The sequence below is a fragment of the Perca fluviatilis genome, chromosome 15 (assembly GCF_010015445.1).
Source record: "Perca fluviatilis chromosome 15, GENO_Pfluv_1.0, whole genome shotgun sequence".
Taxonomy (NCBI): Eukaryota; Metazoa; Chordata; class Actinopteri; order Perciformes; family Percidae; genus Perca; species Perca fluviatilis.
The window spans coordinates 12728528-12745279 of NC_053126.1; the positions used below are offsets into that span (position 1 = coordinate 12728528).

A 16752-nucleotide genomic window follows, 5' to 3' on the forward strand; every position below is an offset into this window, starting at 1 on the left:
CGTATGTCAGTAAACTGAATGTAGGCTAATAGTCTTACAATTTATTTACTGTTATGATTATTTTATCATTATTTTTAATACATTCAGTTGCCAGTTTATTAGGTACACCTAAGGTAAAACTACATTGAACTTCACTATGGTTATAATACTCAGTAGTTGTTAAAATGGTTAAAAAGAGGTGTTACTATTATATTAAGGAGAGATAGGAAGCTTGATGGAGAATGGTGTGTGCAACAGCTGCCTACCTCTATCCTGTCCAAAATGATTTAGCAAATTAATCTAAATGACACAGCTGCTCAAAAAGGTTAAAAAAGTAAAATGCGAAAATATAATCAATAGATTCTGTAATCCCAAAAAAGCTACCAATCCAAAATATAAAAGACTGATTTCAGATCAGACTATGAGGATAAGACTCTTACATAAGGGAGTGATCAGGTTGGGAAACAATAGCATGAAGTACACACACACACACACACACACACACACACACACACACACACACACACACAAAGAAAGAAAGAAAGAGAGAGAGAGAGAGAGAGAGAGAGAGAGAGAGAGAGAGAGAGAGAAAGAGCTTGTTTCTACAACACACGTGGTTTCAATTATAGCATTCCTGCCTCCGCAAAGAAGGAGGGGGTCTCACTTCCTGTCTGCATTACTCCAATGGTCAAGCATGAACAGATGTGTAAACGTATTCATTCATTTGTTTATTCATAGGTGTCTCTTTTGGACAAATCTTTCATTCTCAGTCATCTGTCCTAAACAAAATGACGTTCTCCAGACATAACACAAACAGTCAAACAGTTCTCCTGATTTCTTATAGTGGTGAAGTTAAGTCTGTAATAGCTTTACTATGTATTTGTTTTGTTAAAGTAGAAAAAGAAGCAAATGACTTATCTCGTTTCATATTTAATCAGTTTCAGTTTGACTGATAATTACTACTCTGAACATTTTCAAAACGTCATCCTTTGTAATGTACGTACATTATCAGACAGTTCCACTTTAAGTTTGTTTCACCATCTTCCAAAAATGTAATGGTCATAGGGGATGAGCAGAAACTGAGAAGCTCAAATCAGTCATTTTCTACAAGTTCACATCAACAGGACTACACAATCTACTGAACCCCCTCAATCCAGCATAATCCAGTCTGGCGCAGTCTGGCTGGAAACTGGAGAACTACAGCGAGATGCTGAAGTTACACCTGGATAAACGTGCTGCACACTGCCCTGGGTGAGGGGTTGGTGTGAATATAGCAGATATTTGGCTACATGCATCCAGACAGTGTTTGTTTTCTCTGCACTCTGGCATGAGGCTAAGGTTGTGAAGACTTGGCCATGTGTTTTAAAGGAAACTAAATTCCTGGAGATGTGCGCCACTTAGTAGTGTGGAAAAAACAAAGGAAAACAGGGGGAAAGGGAGTGTTTAGTAAGAGGAAATCAGGGTGAAGTCACTGCAGTTTAGGGCCCAGGAAGCGTCTTTCTCACTTCAGTTCTGCTAGTTTTAAGGTTTTACATACGAGGTGGATTGATGCAAAGTAGTTATCACACAGAGCAAGCCCTGATTTGAATGTTTTCTGTGCTACAAGTGGAAAATAGGTCATATGTATAATGTTGCCGATAGCTTTGGGAATATGGTTAGACAAATTTGGTGTTACTGTCTGTTTATGTCAGTGCTGGACCGGGTCAAGCTGAGCATCCTCATTGAAGTCGTATAAGTTCCATTAAAAGCAATTTGATTCCTGAGTCTGTCTCTCTGGCACACAAACGCACTCAGTACGCTCTACTCCACATAAATGTCATGCTAATGTGTTTATGAGTCATGAAAGAAACCGCTCGGTGTGGCCCAGATATCCTCAGTGATGAATTTAAAGCTTTAAAATCAACACAATATCAGTTTGGTTCGGTCATTTTAGAGTGTATAGGCCACTCTTTCAGGTCCAAAACCACAAAACAAGGGCCACAAAGTCATCACAGAGTAAAAAGGTCTGTGGCTTGAAGTGAACATGTGTGGGGTTTTCGGGGCTGTAGTGCCACAGACATACCCCCAGGGAGATGCACGTCTGGCAGATTAGGCCGACCATCATGGGAAACGTCTGTGGTACTCCTGACCGACTTCACGTGACCTGATTGAGCAGTCATACCACTTCATATGCTCCAGTCACCACGGCAATGCCCGGAGGGTGATCACCTCCTCCCTTTAAAACTGCCCAACCCATAATTATACAACACACAGACATATAAGCAGTCCCGTTTCTCTACCTCCACCTCCCCCCAAATCACTCCCTCCATAATGTAGTCCAGTGCAATCACATTCTATAGCAGTCTACCACTCCACGTCCGCTCTGCCTTTACATTACATTACATTACATGTCATTTAGCTGACGCTTTTATCCAAAGCGACTTACAATTAAGTGCTTTCAACTGTGAAGGTTCAAACTCCAGACAACAAGTAGTAAGTGCAAGTACATTAGCTTTAAATAAGCAAAGCTACAAAGAGACATATGAAAGTGCAGGTTCAAGAACTTTTTTTTTATTTTTTTATCCGAGGTGCCCCAATCCTACCCATGTTCAAAAAGCACCTCAAAACATTTATTTTCACTAAGTCCTTTGACCCCTAACCCCCCCCCCCCTATTTGTTAAGCGACCTTGGGTACCTTGAAAGGAGCTATATATATTTTATTATAAAGTTATTATTATTAACCCCCCAGAGGTATCCGAACCCTGCAATGTTTCTGTAAATAGACTGTAAAAAGGGATCAGTGAGGACCACTCTTATGTTTAAAGTTGGGGAGGAAATTGTGGTTCAGAACTGTAGGTGCTTAATATTTAGTCCCTTTGGTGAAGGATATTATGCTGATTCAGAGTTGAATTTGGGAGTTCCTCTACCATCTTCCTCTTTGTGTTTATCCCCCAAAACCATGGCATAGACTGTTGTAAACCAGGGATGTGACAGGGTTTCACACCTCCTTCCTGTTCTGAAAGGTGAAAGGGTTAATCTTTGGCGTGTGTGACAGAAGGTCACAGGAAGCAGAGTGCAGCAGGATTTCCGCCGTCCTTCATTTGGTTTTATATCCAGCTCTGCATCTTGACCGCCATCTGATCGAAGGGCAAAGTTGAGTTGATTTTCTGCACCCAAGGACACATATGAGTAAAGTCTTTATATGGACTCTGTCTGCTGGGCACAAAGGCAGCAGTGTATACTCGAGAACCTGTGTGTGTGTGTGTGTGTGTGTGTGTGTGTGTGTGTGTGTGTGTGTGTGTGTGTGTGTGTGTGTGTGTGTGTGTGTGTGTGTGTGTGTGTGTGCGTATGTAGTTGTGTGTGTGTGTGTGTGTGTGTGTGTGTGTGTGTGTGTGTGTGTGTGTGTGTGTGTGTTCTCCTAGACCTGCTGTGGTTACATAAAAAGCTGTAAAGGTTATTCCTCCCAGGATTTCACTGCTGAGCTTTTCCAAAGGTTTTACATCCCAAACACTCAATTATGACAAAAAAACACAAAAGTCACACACAAAATGAACCCCAGCTCATTAGTAACATTTCAAGAATTATTAATAGAGAGATTATGTAAACAGGATACAGTATAACAGAACACAGAATGGTGTGCAACATGCTGGATCAAACAATAACATGATATACAATGGTATATAAATTAACCTGTTAAGTCAAGTGCAGCTGACAGTTTACACAGAAGAAATAAACCTATCATCATATTTAATATATTGATGCTGCTTGAAAGAAAATCATGCAATGATGCAATATCAAGGGTATTTGCCGTTTTTGTGACTGTCCAGCACAAAGCTTGTACGTATTTTTCATTTGCTAAAAGGCATAATGATTATGAAAGAAAATATTTGTACTGATGTTTGAGGCTATACACAATATAAAAATGCACTTGTCCAACACATCAATGCAGGAATGCATATCACAGGAAAGAAAAAAGAAGAAATTATGAAAAAAGAAAAATGGCACACCAACACCTCCTAAAATAGGTGCATATTTGAATGCTTTTTTTGTTTGTTTGGCCCTGTTTCAGTCCCACAATATGAATACAGCAAATACACAAATCTCCCTCCTCCACATCTCCTCCTCTTCTCCTCCCCCACTCACTCTCACTCCTTTTATTCAGTTTTGAGGTCAGCTTGGAACTCATCTCAACACCTGATCTCATCCTATTTAGCGCTTTGCATACGCTTCTCGCCTGCCGGTTGACGGCATTCAAATCAAAGTTATAACACAGGTCTATTTAAATAAACCACAGAGAAGACGTTACACACAGTAATGCTCTCCGATGCCAAAACCTCAAACTGAGGGTGAGAGGGATCAGCATGAATCAGGCTAAAATCATCATAGATAAAATCATGTGGATTAATATTTGATTACATTTAGCATTTGTAATCCATTTTCTATGCGTGGCCGTAGTGTGTTAAAGAGTGTTATTTATAAATGTCCGTGACTGGCTGTCAGCCACAATAGAAATGCTGTTTGTTAAGCAAATAAGTAGTTGTGATTGGACACACTAGGATAACTTTGCAAGTTTAATAAGCAGTTTAATAGTTTGTTTCATCTTCATTTGGATGTATTATATGCTCAGCTTTTAAGTTGCAGGAGGTGCAGGAGCTGATTCCAAACTAAGACATGACATTTAGTTGCTCCAATATTGATTTAAAAAAATCTGTTCTTATTTATTGTTTGGTTGCAAAGCATGAAGTTCATGGCAGGCAAACACGGATCTGAAATGAAGTGTAACAGAGCCATGATTTAAAGCTTGTGGTGTGGAGAATTTCATTGGGATTGTTTTCAGCTTTACAGGAACAGTAGAAAAACAAAAGGGTTCATATGCAAAATAAGATATAGCCTTTTTTTTTACTTACTGTGTATTTTTTTTATGAAATCCAGGGAATATCAAACTGGTGAATGTCAGTCAAAATGTTGTTGATTTATTGATTTTAAGAATGGTTTTTATCTATTTCTGCAAATGAACTCCTAAAATGAAATAGTGGATTAGTTGAGCAAATGAAACTGTGGAGGGAAATGTTTGCTTCTTTGCCATAAACTGCAGTTCAGGATTTGAATCAGAGAGATCTTTTACTATTGACATTAGGAAGTTTATAAAGGCTATGCAGGCTTTTGGAAAGGGACTCAGTTACCGGACTCAGTTTACCATCTATAATTTAAAAAAAAAGAGGCAACTGCTCTTAACTGGTTTGTCATTCAGCCTGGATAAACGTAACACCACCTAAGTTTTAAATACTGAAAAACAAAATGAAAAGCTCACCAACTCTCAAGATCACACACAAATGAATTGTTTAAAGTTTATGAATAATGTGTATGGAATTAAATATACTGCATTGCAGCTTTAATTGAATCCCTGCCATTTCCATTTGCAGTATAATCACTCTTTCACACTCACTCAAATAAAACACATGTGAGCTGCTGCAGATGCCAAAGGCTAAAACTCTCTAATCTTTATTCCACAACCCCTTTTTTCTCTGGGTACAAATGGTGGTTGGGACAAAACAGAGTACAGATAACCCAACTTATCTCCTACATCTATAGATCGCTCTCTCTCTCTTTCTGCCAGTCCTCTATGATAACCCTATTAAAATATTTTCCTTTGGCAAATCCCTGAGAAATAAATCCTCTTTTTCCATAAAGAGTCATGTGTGTGTGTGTGTGTGTGTGTGTGGGGGGGGGGGGTCACATGGAGGAATACAGTTGCCTTGGCAACCCCTGATGGTTTTACTCTGCAGCCTGGCATCAGAGTGACTGGTAAGGATAAGTTTGCTGGGGACATTTTGCGCCGGGCGAGTGTCAGCAGTTTGAAAATCTACCATGAAGTGCACATTCAAATGAGGTGCCAACTGAGTCTGTGGCTAAGATTCATTGATTACAAGTGGTCACTCTTTCTTTAAATATATAAAAATGGATCACAGAGGATTCTTTAATTTTTGTACAGTAGATCAAAGAAAGAAGAAGCAAATACAACTTATAGTGCAAGATGAGTTCACTTTTCCTTTAAAGAAGTAGATTTATTGATGACATGTTTTGTAAAGCGGTGTAAGAGTAAAACTGATATTATGAATCATGACAATTAGCCGTACAGCAGAAGAAATTCTGCTTTCACCGGCGTGGTGTCAGATATAGTTTTTATTATATTACAGCTTCATTACCTGTGTAAATCTAACCTGTACCCTCTTGAAAGACGTTGACAGCTCATAATGCCTGATGTCAACATACAGGGAGCTAATTCCAGTACTGTGACAGGATGCTTCCCCCGTGCGGACAGATCTGGTACTGCAACAGTTCATGCCATAGTAGGATCAGAGTAGGATGGCCAATTTAGGAAGTTGGATTTGTTGAAAGAAATTTCCACCGATGCTGACGATTGGAGGAGAGCTTGTGTTACAGCTCAGACAGCAAAAACGAACTGCTGATTATAACTGGATGATGACCAATTTGTAGCAAAAATCTGGAAACCTTTTTTTAAGATTTGGTGATGTTGGGAATGGTCCCATGTTTGAAATGTAATGATATATAAAAAACTGAAGTTTTTATTATTATTATTATATTCTCTTTTTCTCTGTGTGCAGTGTTGAAATTGATGCAATTTGTCCTCTTAAATTTAATTAGATAATAAATTATTATTTTTAATTCTATATTGTTTATGTAACAGGAGATGAACGTAAAAGGAGAATAGGAAGGAAGTGGATTTTACTTTGAACATTTATATATTCAAAGAAATGTAATGGAAAAAGGATAGCATGTATAAATGATCAAGACTCATTGCTGGATTATTAGCACACCATAAGAGAGGAGCGTTTTAGTAAAACACTCTAGCTTTCTTTTTAAATGGTAGTTTAGCAAACCTAGATTATGAATGAACGTTATTAAATGTTATTAGAATGATAGGAAATGTGGAGAATTGTGGTTTCATTAATTTATTTATTTCCAAATGTAATCATCCTTACTGTCAATTCTGTGATTTCAAACTCCCACAAGCACATTTTTCACAGAAATAAAAACATATGCAACTAAAAAATAACAAAAAAAACTTTGCAAGTAGGGTTTTTCACCAACGCCACCTTTCCTGTGCAGCTGATATGCAGAATGAACAACAACGAGTGTAACGACATGTGTGTGCGAACACAGAGAAGACATGCACCGTATCCTTTTGAGACTGCACTTAATAATAGACTGTACATTTCCAGTATTGGCAGCTGTGCTGTCCTCCGACAACAAACCTCTGTTGAAAGAGCATGTACCGCTTACACAGCTAACCCCAAATAAAGTGTCCGAGCCACCGAGGACGAAAATCATGCTCGTTTGTGTCATGCGGTGTAGATGTACTTTTTAAATTAAAGTGAGATGTTGACACTGAGCACCTAATAAACATACATGTCAGGCAATGAAGAGTAGCTACAAAGTACCACAGTAAGAATCATCTGTTTTCTAATCCTCGCCAAAATCCTTGATATCCAAAGAGTCTCAAAATCCACCTGGATGGAGCGGCTCCGGGATCTCAGGTGGCGAGTTCTAAGGGTTAATGCGAGCCATCGTTTCCTCTTCCACCCTCACACATCACAGCTCACCCCAGCTCATTTTTGCAAAGTTCTCTGCCGTCCTTCCCAGAAGGCACTGGGCTTGTGTAGCCAAGTCTGACCGCAACAACCAGCCATGCCACTTTGTTGCATCATCACACAGAATTAAGTGTCCTCTTCCTCCACATCGGTGTCAAACTGTTCCTTTTAGAGAGCTGAAACATGGCATTGCCCACAATTTATTGATTTAAGTCCAAATACAGACATTGAAGACTCAGTGGATTTCAATGTGGACCTGTAAAGAGATGAGGACTCGGTCAGGCAACACACAAAATGAATGAATTTGAATCAATCAGAAGCATGCATATAATAATGAGTTATAACTTGTAATGGAAATTAGAGCTAGAATGATAAAATCAGCCAGGCCAATGTATCGGTGTATATGTCAGGTGATAACAAACACGAAATGTCAGTACAGAAATGCCAAATTAGGTCTAAGGAAATTCACAGACTGTTACCATTACATAGTTTGTCCACAGGAGAGCACTGACTGAAGTGAATTTTGCAACTGTAAAATATCCTGCTCATGCATCTTTGTCGCAATTTTAAATTAATTAAAAAAAAAAAAAAATCTAAGGGAGGCAATCAGGCTACTTTTAACCGATACATTATGTGATTTTATTAAACCAAATATCGATATCTGCCTCAAAAATCCAGCATCGGTCGGTCAGCACCCAAATGATCATACAGTCGAATCAACACCTCTTTAAAACCGAACATTAGCTATAACCTTTGGATTTACAGCGCTGATGCATTAAACTGCATTAGTAGCTAGGCCTAAACTGTTTTTAAATGGAGTTAAAATCAATCTAACGTTAATATCTAGAGGACAAATCTTTATTTGACAATTGACGAATCGTAACATTAAACCAAGGATGTATTAGCCTTAAACAGGTAATTTAACAAATAAACATTAGCTGGTCCGTTTAACATGGAGGAGTGAGTGTTTGAATAATCAACATCAACTTACCTGCAATCTGACATTAAACATCATTGACGCCACAAGATAGATATAAGGGAATCTGATTCGCAGTCGCCATGCGAGATCAAAAAATATCAACAAAGTCCTCGTCAAGCCTTTGGAAAACACTCCGTAAGTCCGACCAGCGGAGCCCGAAAATCGGAGTACTAAATAAGAGAGACCCGCCATACAGGCAGGCGAAATCTACCCGGGCCGTTGCTAAGGTTACTGTGTCAGTTAGTGAGGCGAACAAACGAGTAAAGTGATGACTGATGAGTGACAGCTCATATTTCTATCGCTGTGTGACACCGAGATCCACTTTTATTGTGCGTGGTTGTCTTGGTAGTTCTGCTCCACCCCGACAGCTTCTCTACCGATTCCTGTTATGGTCAACGGGAGGACTTATAACGGTGAGACACACACGGAAGTTGAAAGTGTACGTGCGGAAATTTGCCCTGACTTCAGACTCTCAGGCAGTTTCTTCTTATTATTTTATTTTTTTACATACACAAATTCCATACAAACAATATATGATAGAAACAAACACAGCTGATCATACAACCAGAAGGTATTACAAAATAAATAAATAAACTAAAAATAAATAAATAAATTAATAATAATAATAATAATAATAATAATAATAATAATAATAATAATAATGTGTATTTAACAACACTGTTATACGTTTTAACATCTTTCTTGTTTTATATCTAAATGTGGTGTCATATTCAAATAGTTATTGGCATAAGTGTCCATAAGTCAGGAGTCATTAATGAATAAAGAAATACAATTTATTTTAAGTCAAACCAAATGTAATTAATGCTTGGTGCATTTATTACATATATATATAGCATTGAAAGAATGTCTGAGATTGTTTTAACATGAGAAACTTGATTGTTTGTAAGGTGAAGTGCACAGCCTGGAGGGCAGAGTTTAGGGAATAATTCCATCAAACGAGTTCCTTAGTCTAAAAAGGGTTTGTTGAGCTGACGTCTTTCCTCAATCCGTGTCACACTCTGAATAGTCCGTCTTACTTGTTATTTTCTTTTATCTCCTGTAAGTGGTCAAGTTCAAAATTCCTTTTAAAAATACTAACCCCCCAACCATTCTGTCTGGTAACATTCTCTGACTTCATAAAAAACGGTGAATGGACAGCTGTTTGTTCTGAGGACGTTATAGATCGTTAAAGTTTCTGTGGGCGTTTCATCCCAGCACACCGGATGCACCATCTGGTGGCGGTGGCTAACTTCATTTTTTTTCCTCAGGGGTGGTGGCCATAGAAATACGGGTGGTGGCCGCTGTTTTGCTTCATAGCTTCCAGATCAGCCCACGAAAATCATGGGAATGTCGCGAGGGAATTTCTGAGTAAACTTGTTAAAGTGCTAGATAAGTCACTGTAAGTTCCCCACAAGTTGTGCCACACCCCAGGAGCTCCGCTGTTACATCAAAGGCAGTAAGCGAAACGCTGTTGGGACATTTCACCACCGAGCAATTCCGGACAAAGGAAAAGAGACTAACGTGAGCTAACGTTAGCTGGCTCCCGGGCTAACTTAGCATTCCTCTAGCTGCGGCGCAATGCAGGCCATAAAGTGTGTCGTTGTCGGAGACGGGTAAGTTAATGTAATCGAGCTGACTATACGTTTCTCCCACCAAATATTTAACCTAAATAACGAAGCTGAAAATGATGTCATCAGACTAACGTTAGCTAACCACAACGGTAAAGGCTTTTGCTTCAGATTTTTCCTAATTGGTAAAGTTAAGCTAACAGGCTTAAACTTTAACTACCTGTTTATGCTACATGGGTAACGTTATTATTTAGTTAACTATCACCTTTTGCTGATACGAGTTATATGCCACAAATTATATGTATATGCGGTATTATTGATATGGCAAACTATTGCATTAAAAAATAGTTAGTATACAAGTGATTGGCTAACGTTATTCTTTGACTTGGTTATCCCGGTTACAGTGTTTTTCTCACTCCTGGGTGAGTCAGACATCACAGGGCAGTTCTCATATCCCTCTTAATCAGAGTTTAAGTTTGAGTTTGGCAACATTTACTTGTCAATTGAGGAATTTGAAGAGTTGAGCGTCTTGTTTGTGTGTTGGTGTTAGTTGCTGTGTATTGCACTGTTATGTTACACATGCGACGTGTTTCCAGCTTCTTAAAAGCAAATTTTGTAGCCTGTGTCTGCAACAGTTACAGATTAGCTAGTAAATGATTAAAGAAGGATCTTTACCTGACTGATTTTAGGATGTAACAATATGTGGGAGGTAAACATATCCACACCTTGTTCAGGGTGTGGTGGATACCACAACAGCAGAGTCATTGATGGGCCTATGACTTATTATTTTCGACTTTGACTAAGGGAAAGCTTGCAGTAGAAAGGGTTCACGCTAAAGGGTACAACACAAGTTTCATATTTGGCAAATGCACTGCTCTAGTAGGAGTGGGAATCACCAGAGGTCTCACGATACGATATCATCATGATACTTACATCACGATACGATATTATTGTGATTTTGAACATATTGCAATATTCTGCTATTTATCGCAATTTATTACCTTTTTTCCAACAATTTCAAAATATGTCCCCAAAAGGAAAATTTGTCAACATCTGTTTTATCTAAAAAGATACATTTCTCTGTTTGTTCATCTCACTTAAATTTTGTTGCTGCACATATATAATAATAGATTGATACTTGGCATCTGTGTATCGATACAGTATTGCCGCGGAAAATATCGCGATACTATGCTGTATCGATTTTTTTCCCCCACCCCTATGCTCTAGGGATGTTGTATGCATATCTTGAAAAAACTAAACCCAGTCTACACCTTGCAAGTATGTTATCCCAAAGTATGGGTTCACTTAATGGTATCTGTTTTTGACTTGGAGGCTCTCGTGGAGCTGAAAGGATTGGTCGATTAATCAGATTGACCGAATATTACATTGGGGGAACATTTTTACAAGCAAAAATGCCAACATTCACATGCTTCAGCTTCTCAATGTGGATATCTTGTATCTTTGGTTTTTGGATCATAGGTTGCACAAAACAAGGCTTTTTACATGCTTGTTTTATGTGGGGGCATAAAATCATAAACACAAAACAAATCCTTTTTCCTCTACTTCTCCTCTCCAGAGCTGTGGGTAAGACCTGCCTGCTCATCAGCTACACCACCAATGCCTTTCCTGGAGAGTACATCCCCACAGTGTGAGTATCTGAGACTGCAGTAGACCTTATTTATTTATGTTAGACTACAGATCGATCATTTGTCTCTGCCCTTGGTTACTATACAGTCGCTGCATGATTAAGGTGACATCTTATTCTGTAGTTGCTTTTCTTTTCTTTGTTTAGATGAAAATGTGTCTGCTTGCAAATTGTTACAATCACTGCAACTAAGTATATAAAAAAAGCAAAACCTGCAACATATCTGATTCTAGACCAGCTATGGACACAGTGTTGCTCTGTATCACAGTCAGTGTGGCATGAACAGGCTCAGCAGGTTGTTGATAAACAAGATTTTAGCTCAGCGGCAGCAGAGCCAAATAATAAAAACGATAAGTAATTTTCAAGAAAGAGCTGAAGAAGACAAAGGCCACAGCAGATCAATTAAGAGCCTCTTTTCCATTTGAACTCTTTAGTTTATCTCCTGTCACAATGTTATAAGACTCTGTCTTAATATTTATCGGTCTATGGGAATCCTGATGGGGTTAACCCATTCTCCCATTATTACATCTGTCAGGTTCGACAACTACTCTGCCAATGTTATGGTGGACGGGAAGCCCGTGAACCTGGGCCTTTGGGATACAGCAGGACAAGAAGATTATGACAGACTCCGTCCACTTTCCTACCCACAGACGGTACAGTACAAAAAAAAAAAAAAAAAACGTCTGACATTGCTGTATAATATTTTACAAACAGATTCTCTTGTGTTGTGTTTGCCCTTTTGGAACGTTTGGGACTCTAGATTGAATAAGGAAGTTGGAGGAAAGACAAACACCACACTTTTGTGCGACATCATGATTGCATTGTTTTCTTTTTCTTACCAGGATGTGTTTCTTATCTGCTTTTCGCTTGTGAGTCCTGCCTCATTTGAAAACGTCCGTGCCAAGGTGAGTTGATGCATTGCCGCTATGTTAAAGAGTAGAGGCTGTTAAGGGGTCTTCGTGGATCAGTTTCATGACATGGCATGATGAGAGGCATCAGGGGTAGGATTTTGATCAGCTGCCAGTTTTTGTCCAGGGATGACTCAGATTTGTAAAGAGCAGCAAAGCGAGACTCACTCCTGACTGTTTTGATGTGTCTTGCTTAATAATAATAATAGTTTGTTCATTAAGAGTGCAACGGGCCATCCATTAATTTCCCATACTCAATCTGGACTAGAACAAGTAAACACTGGCCTTCTTCTTCTTATTATTATTATTATTATCCTCATCATGTATGATAATCTCCTAGGGCTGCACGATATTAGGAAAATATCTAATTACGATTATTTTGACTGATATTGCAATATGATTCACGATATTGGAGGGAATGATCACTTAGCATTTGTAGGATACGATTTGTAGCCCGGGATGTCTCTGCAGCACCACAATACTTTATTTTAGAATGGGTTGACGCATATTTTGCCTTTTAACAAATATTTCGCCCCCCTGCGATTTGGATATTGCCCTAGTCCATATTGCGATTTCGATAAAATTGTGATTTAACTGTTTTGGTTTTCCAGTCCACAGCTTTACTTTTTTGGTTCACTCTCACGTTCACTCTTTTAAGGCTGCCCCAAAGTGGCCCAAAGAGAAAATCTGATAGTGGTTACTTTAAATGTACTCCTTGGTCATTCTAAATGAATGTTCACAATAACATAGACCGGTTTGGAAAGTTATACCCCTAACATCTTAATGTTGTGGTCTTTGTGCAGTGGTACCCTGAGGTGAGACACCATTGTCCCAACACTCCCATCATTCTGGTGGGTACCAAGCTGGATCTGAGAGATGACAAGGACACCATGGAGAAGCTGAAGGAGAAGAAACTCTCTCCAATTACATATCCCCAAGGACTGGCGATGGCAAAAGAAATCGGTAAAACCACAATGTCAACTTTTCTCTTTTTTTTTTGTCAAGTTTTCTTTTTCCTGAGTCGTTTTCACACCTATAGTTTGTTTGCTCTGATCCAAATCAGTTGACGAGTTTGTAAACTTGGAGCGATTTTCCTTTTTGGTTCGGTTTCGTTTCACACCTGGGAAAAATCCAAGCGTACCAAAATTGCTTATTGGTCAGATGTGTCTGGGGGCGGGAGCAAGAAATTGAATAAAGGAAGAAGGTCCTGTGTTCTGGACTAGTTCATATTTGTTCCATCTCCATGGTCAAACCAGCTCATTTCACGTAAATAATCAGACGTTGTTTCGCGAGCAACCTTACTCTCCCAGTGTCGGTGTCCAACGTTGGCGGCGGCTGGATTGACCACGGTGACGGCAAGCTTGACTGCAGTCTATTTCTGTGAGAGAAACATTGCAAGCTTGCTACAGTTTGCATGATCTGCCGCATCGCAGATTGCAAAGCACACCTGACTACAGGAGCCATTTAGCTCAGACTTGCAGAGTACACAGCTGGTTCGGGTCAGATCACGTTCTCACCACAAACGAACCACACCAGAGTTTGATTGAAAGTGTACCAAGACCAACCTCTTGAAGGAGGTCTCGGTAAGCTTGTTTGGGGCGCACCCGAGTGTGATTGCCGCATTCACACCTGCCGAATGAACTGCACAAAGGGGCAAAACAAACTCTAGTCAAGTCACCCGAACTAAATGAGTCAGGTGTGAAAGCCCCCTTAAACTTTAAGGTGGCAGTAGCTCAGTCTGTAGGGGAGTTGGGTTAGGAGCCGGAGGTGGTGGACTGGTAGCTGGAGAGGTGCCAGTTCACCCCGTGGGAACTGCCAAGATGCTCTTAATCAAGGCACCGAACCCCCAACTTCTCGGGGTGCCTGTCCATCGACCGCTGCAACCCCCTTACTCTGACGTGTGTGTGTGTGTGTGTGTGTGTGTGTGTGTGTGTGTGTGTGTGTGTGTGTGTGTGTGTGTGTGTGTGTGTGTGTGTGTGTGTGTGTGTGTGTGTGTGTGTGTGTGTGTGTGTGTGTGTGTGTGTGTGTGTGTTTGTTTCAGGCCTGTTTGCAATGTGTATTCTAACAACAGAGTGAAAACATTGTAATTTCCCTTGCGGGATTGATAAAGTATAAATTATTAAAACATTTTAGAGAAAACGAATATTTGATGTGTGGTTTCCTCAGGTTCCGTCAAGTACCTGGAGTGCTCTGCCCTGACTCAACGTGGCCTTAAAACTGTGTTCGACGAGGCCATCCGGGCCGTCCTGTGCCCTCCCCCCGTCAAGAAGAAGGGGAAGAAGTGCTCTCTTCTCTAAGACTTCCTCCACTGGAACGGTCACAGGGGAACATGGCCGCTAGTGGTGAGGGAGTGGCTAAAGACACAGGAGAAACACACCAGTATACACACAAAAACGATGTACTTCAGATTCTTTCCTTCCATAAGTGTAGCTACAGCAGTTCTACCAACCGTTTCAATGAAACAATTGGACATAGGGTCAGATTTAGAAGGGTTTGTAAGATTATAGACCCTAGCTCTTTCAATACAACATATACTGTACAGACATAACTATGAAATTCTTGAGGCCTTCTAAAGTGGATTGGATGTTTTGTAAAAAAAAAATGGACCGTGGAATGTTTTCCATTTGTTCTTCCACTGGTTGTCCACCTTTCCTTTTTTTTTTTTTTTTTTTTTTTTTTTTACAGTCTTGGTTGTTTGTTTTGAGTGGAAGAAATATTGCCAAATACATTCTGCAGACAATGCTGTATATTTAACAGAAAATAAACCCTTTGTTCTATTGTCTCAAACCTTTTTAAACCTTCAAAGTACAGCTGACAGCTTGCTGTCACGAAATCAGTGGCATTTTATTCATTTTCCCTTTTGTGAGGGCGGTCACATGTCCTCTCACTGTCAATAAGGAACTTGAAGTAACTGTCAACCATCAAATTACTGTTTGTGCATGATCAATCTCTTTACCAGTAAGTTTTCAGTCCTAGGAGATTGATGTTCATTCATTCTCATGGATTGAATGACACCGGTGTGATTTCACACTGGTAACAGATCGTCTGACACCAACTGTGCTATTAAACCCTGACGCGTCTAAATTATCCAGTATTTTATGTGTTTGGCTCCAATTGGACCGGTCAAGTTTATGGTATTTTTTTTTTTCTCTCTCTCCTTTGCAATGTTTCCCCAAAAGTGTCTGTCAACTGTGTAGCTGCCCAGGAATGCAATGCTGAAAACTTAATTAGATATTTGATTAGAACTGTTTTGGTGGCGGGGAACAAGAGCACCTTCAATGCTCTGTGGGCATTTATCAGAAATACCTTTTTTGTGCAGCACATTTGATTCTTAATAGCATCACTACTGGCTAAGCAATGTCACTAAGAAGAGCATTTATGCCTGCTAATAACCGTAACAAAGCTACTGTCGGTTATGGTGTAGTATACAGCGTACTCGTCTTTTTGTTATAATCATGTGATTTGATTGTTTTTGTTTTTTTTTATCTTTCTTCACAGAAGTAACACTTCACTCACTGTATTGTTAAACTAACACTATGAATATCCTTTTCTTTATTACCTCTACAGTTAACGCTACCTTAATCTCCCTACAAGCCTAGCTTTTTGTAATTAATGCTGATAGCATGTATGTGCAACATATACTGAAAACTAAGATTAGAATTGCAACAGTTATATTTTTTTGCCTATTTACAAAATGTATTTGAACTACTAAATCAGGGTTTAAGTACATGTTGCTCATCTGTATTGTATTCAGACATCAAGCTGTGCTTTAATTCATGCCAATGTTGTGACTCTTTAGTTTTATGGATAAAAGCTATTGTCACTTTTTGAGAAAGCCAATAAAATCAAGTAAAACAGACTGCTCTGCCTCTTTATTGGACAGTGCCACCTGATTTCCCCTGATGCAACACTTATTGACTGACACCTACTTTGTTGAAGCATGAAGTAGAGCTAATGCCTCAGGGGCCAGCCAATCAATTTCCAAATATCAATAGATTGTTTCACAGGCGTTGGGAGCAAGCGGCCCAAGCAAGCGGTATTTTATTTGTATTTTTTAAATACTCTCATATGTGCGATCTAC

General features: G+C 39.4%; 2 protein-coding genes across 2 annotated transcripts; one reads left to right on the top strand and one right to left on the bottom strand.

The window, feature by feature from the left end:
- Window positions 1-6916: 6916 nt before the first annotated feature.
- On the bottom strand, window positions 6917-8956 carry LOC120575506 (small integral membrane protein 10-like protein 2A). The gene is made up of 2 exons (XM_039826336.1): window positions 8563-8956; window positions 6917-7827 (listed from the first exon to the last, which is right to left on the bottom strand). Exons 1-2 carry the CDS (start codon window positions 8740-8742, stop codon window positions 7807-7809), a joined length of 201 nt encoding a protein of 66 aa, XP_039682270.1. The 5' UTR covers window positions 8743-8956; the 3' UTR covers window positions 6917-7806.
- A 764-nt stretch (window positions 8957-9720) lies between these two features.
- Window positions 9721-16530, top strand: LOC120574005 (ras-related C3 botulinum toxin substrate 1-like). The gene is made up of 6 exons (XM_039823971.1): window positions 9721-10163; window positions 11695-11766; window positions 12299-12416; window positions 12606-12668; window positions 13475-13634; window positions 14838-16530. Exons 1-6 carry the CDS (start codon window positions 10129-10131, stop codon window positions 14966-14968), a joined length of 579 nt encoding a protein of 192 aa, XP_039679905.1. The 5' UTR covers window positions 9721-10128; the 3' UTR covers window positions 14969-16530.
- The last annotated feature ends 222 nt before the right edge of the window (window positions 16531-16752 follow it).

Bases quoted from the DNA above. Each gene is read 5' to 3' on its own strand.
- LOC120575506 (XM_039826336.1), bottom strand. From the start codon at position 8,742: ATGGCGGGTCTCTCTTATTTAGTACTCCGATTTTCGGGCTCCGCTGGT. The intron at 7,828-8,562 runs GTAAGTTGATGT...ATCTCTTTACAG, and splicing joins TGTTTAATGTCAGATTGCAG to GTCCACATTGAAATCCACTG.
- LOC120574005 (XM_039823971.1), top strand. From the start codon at position 10,129: ATGCAGGCCATAAAGTGTGTCGTTGTCGGAGACGG. The intron at 10,164-11,694 runs GTAAGTTAATGT...TCTCCTCTCCAG, and splicing joins TGTGTCGTTGTCGGAGACGG to AGCTGTGGGTAAGACCTGCC. The intron at 12,417-12,605 runs GTACAGTACAAA...TTTTCTTACCAG, and splicing joins CACTTTCCTACCCACAGACG to GATGTGTTTCTTATCTGCTT.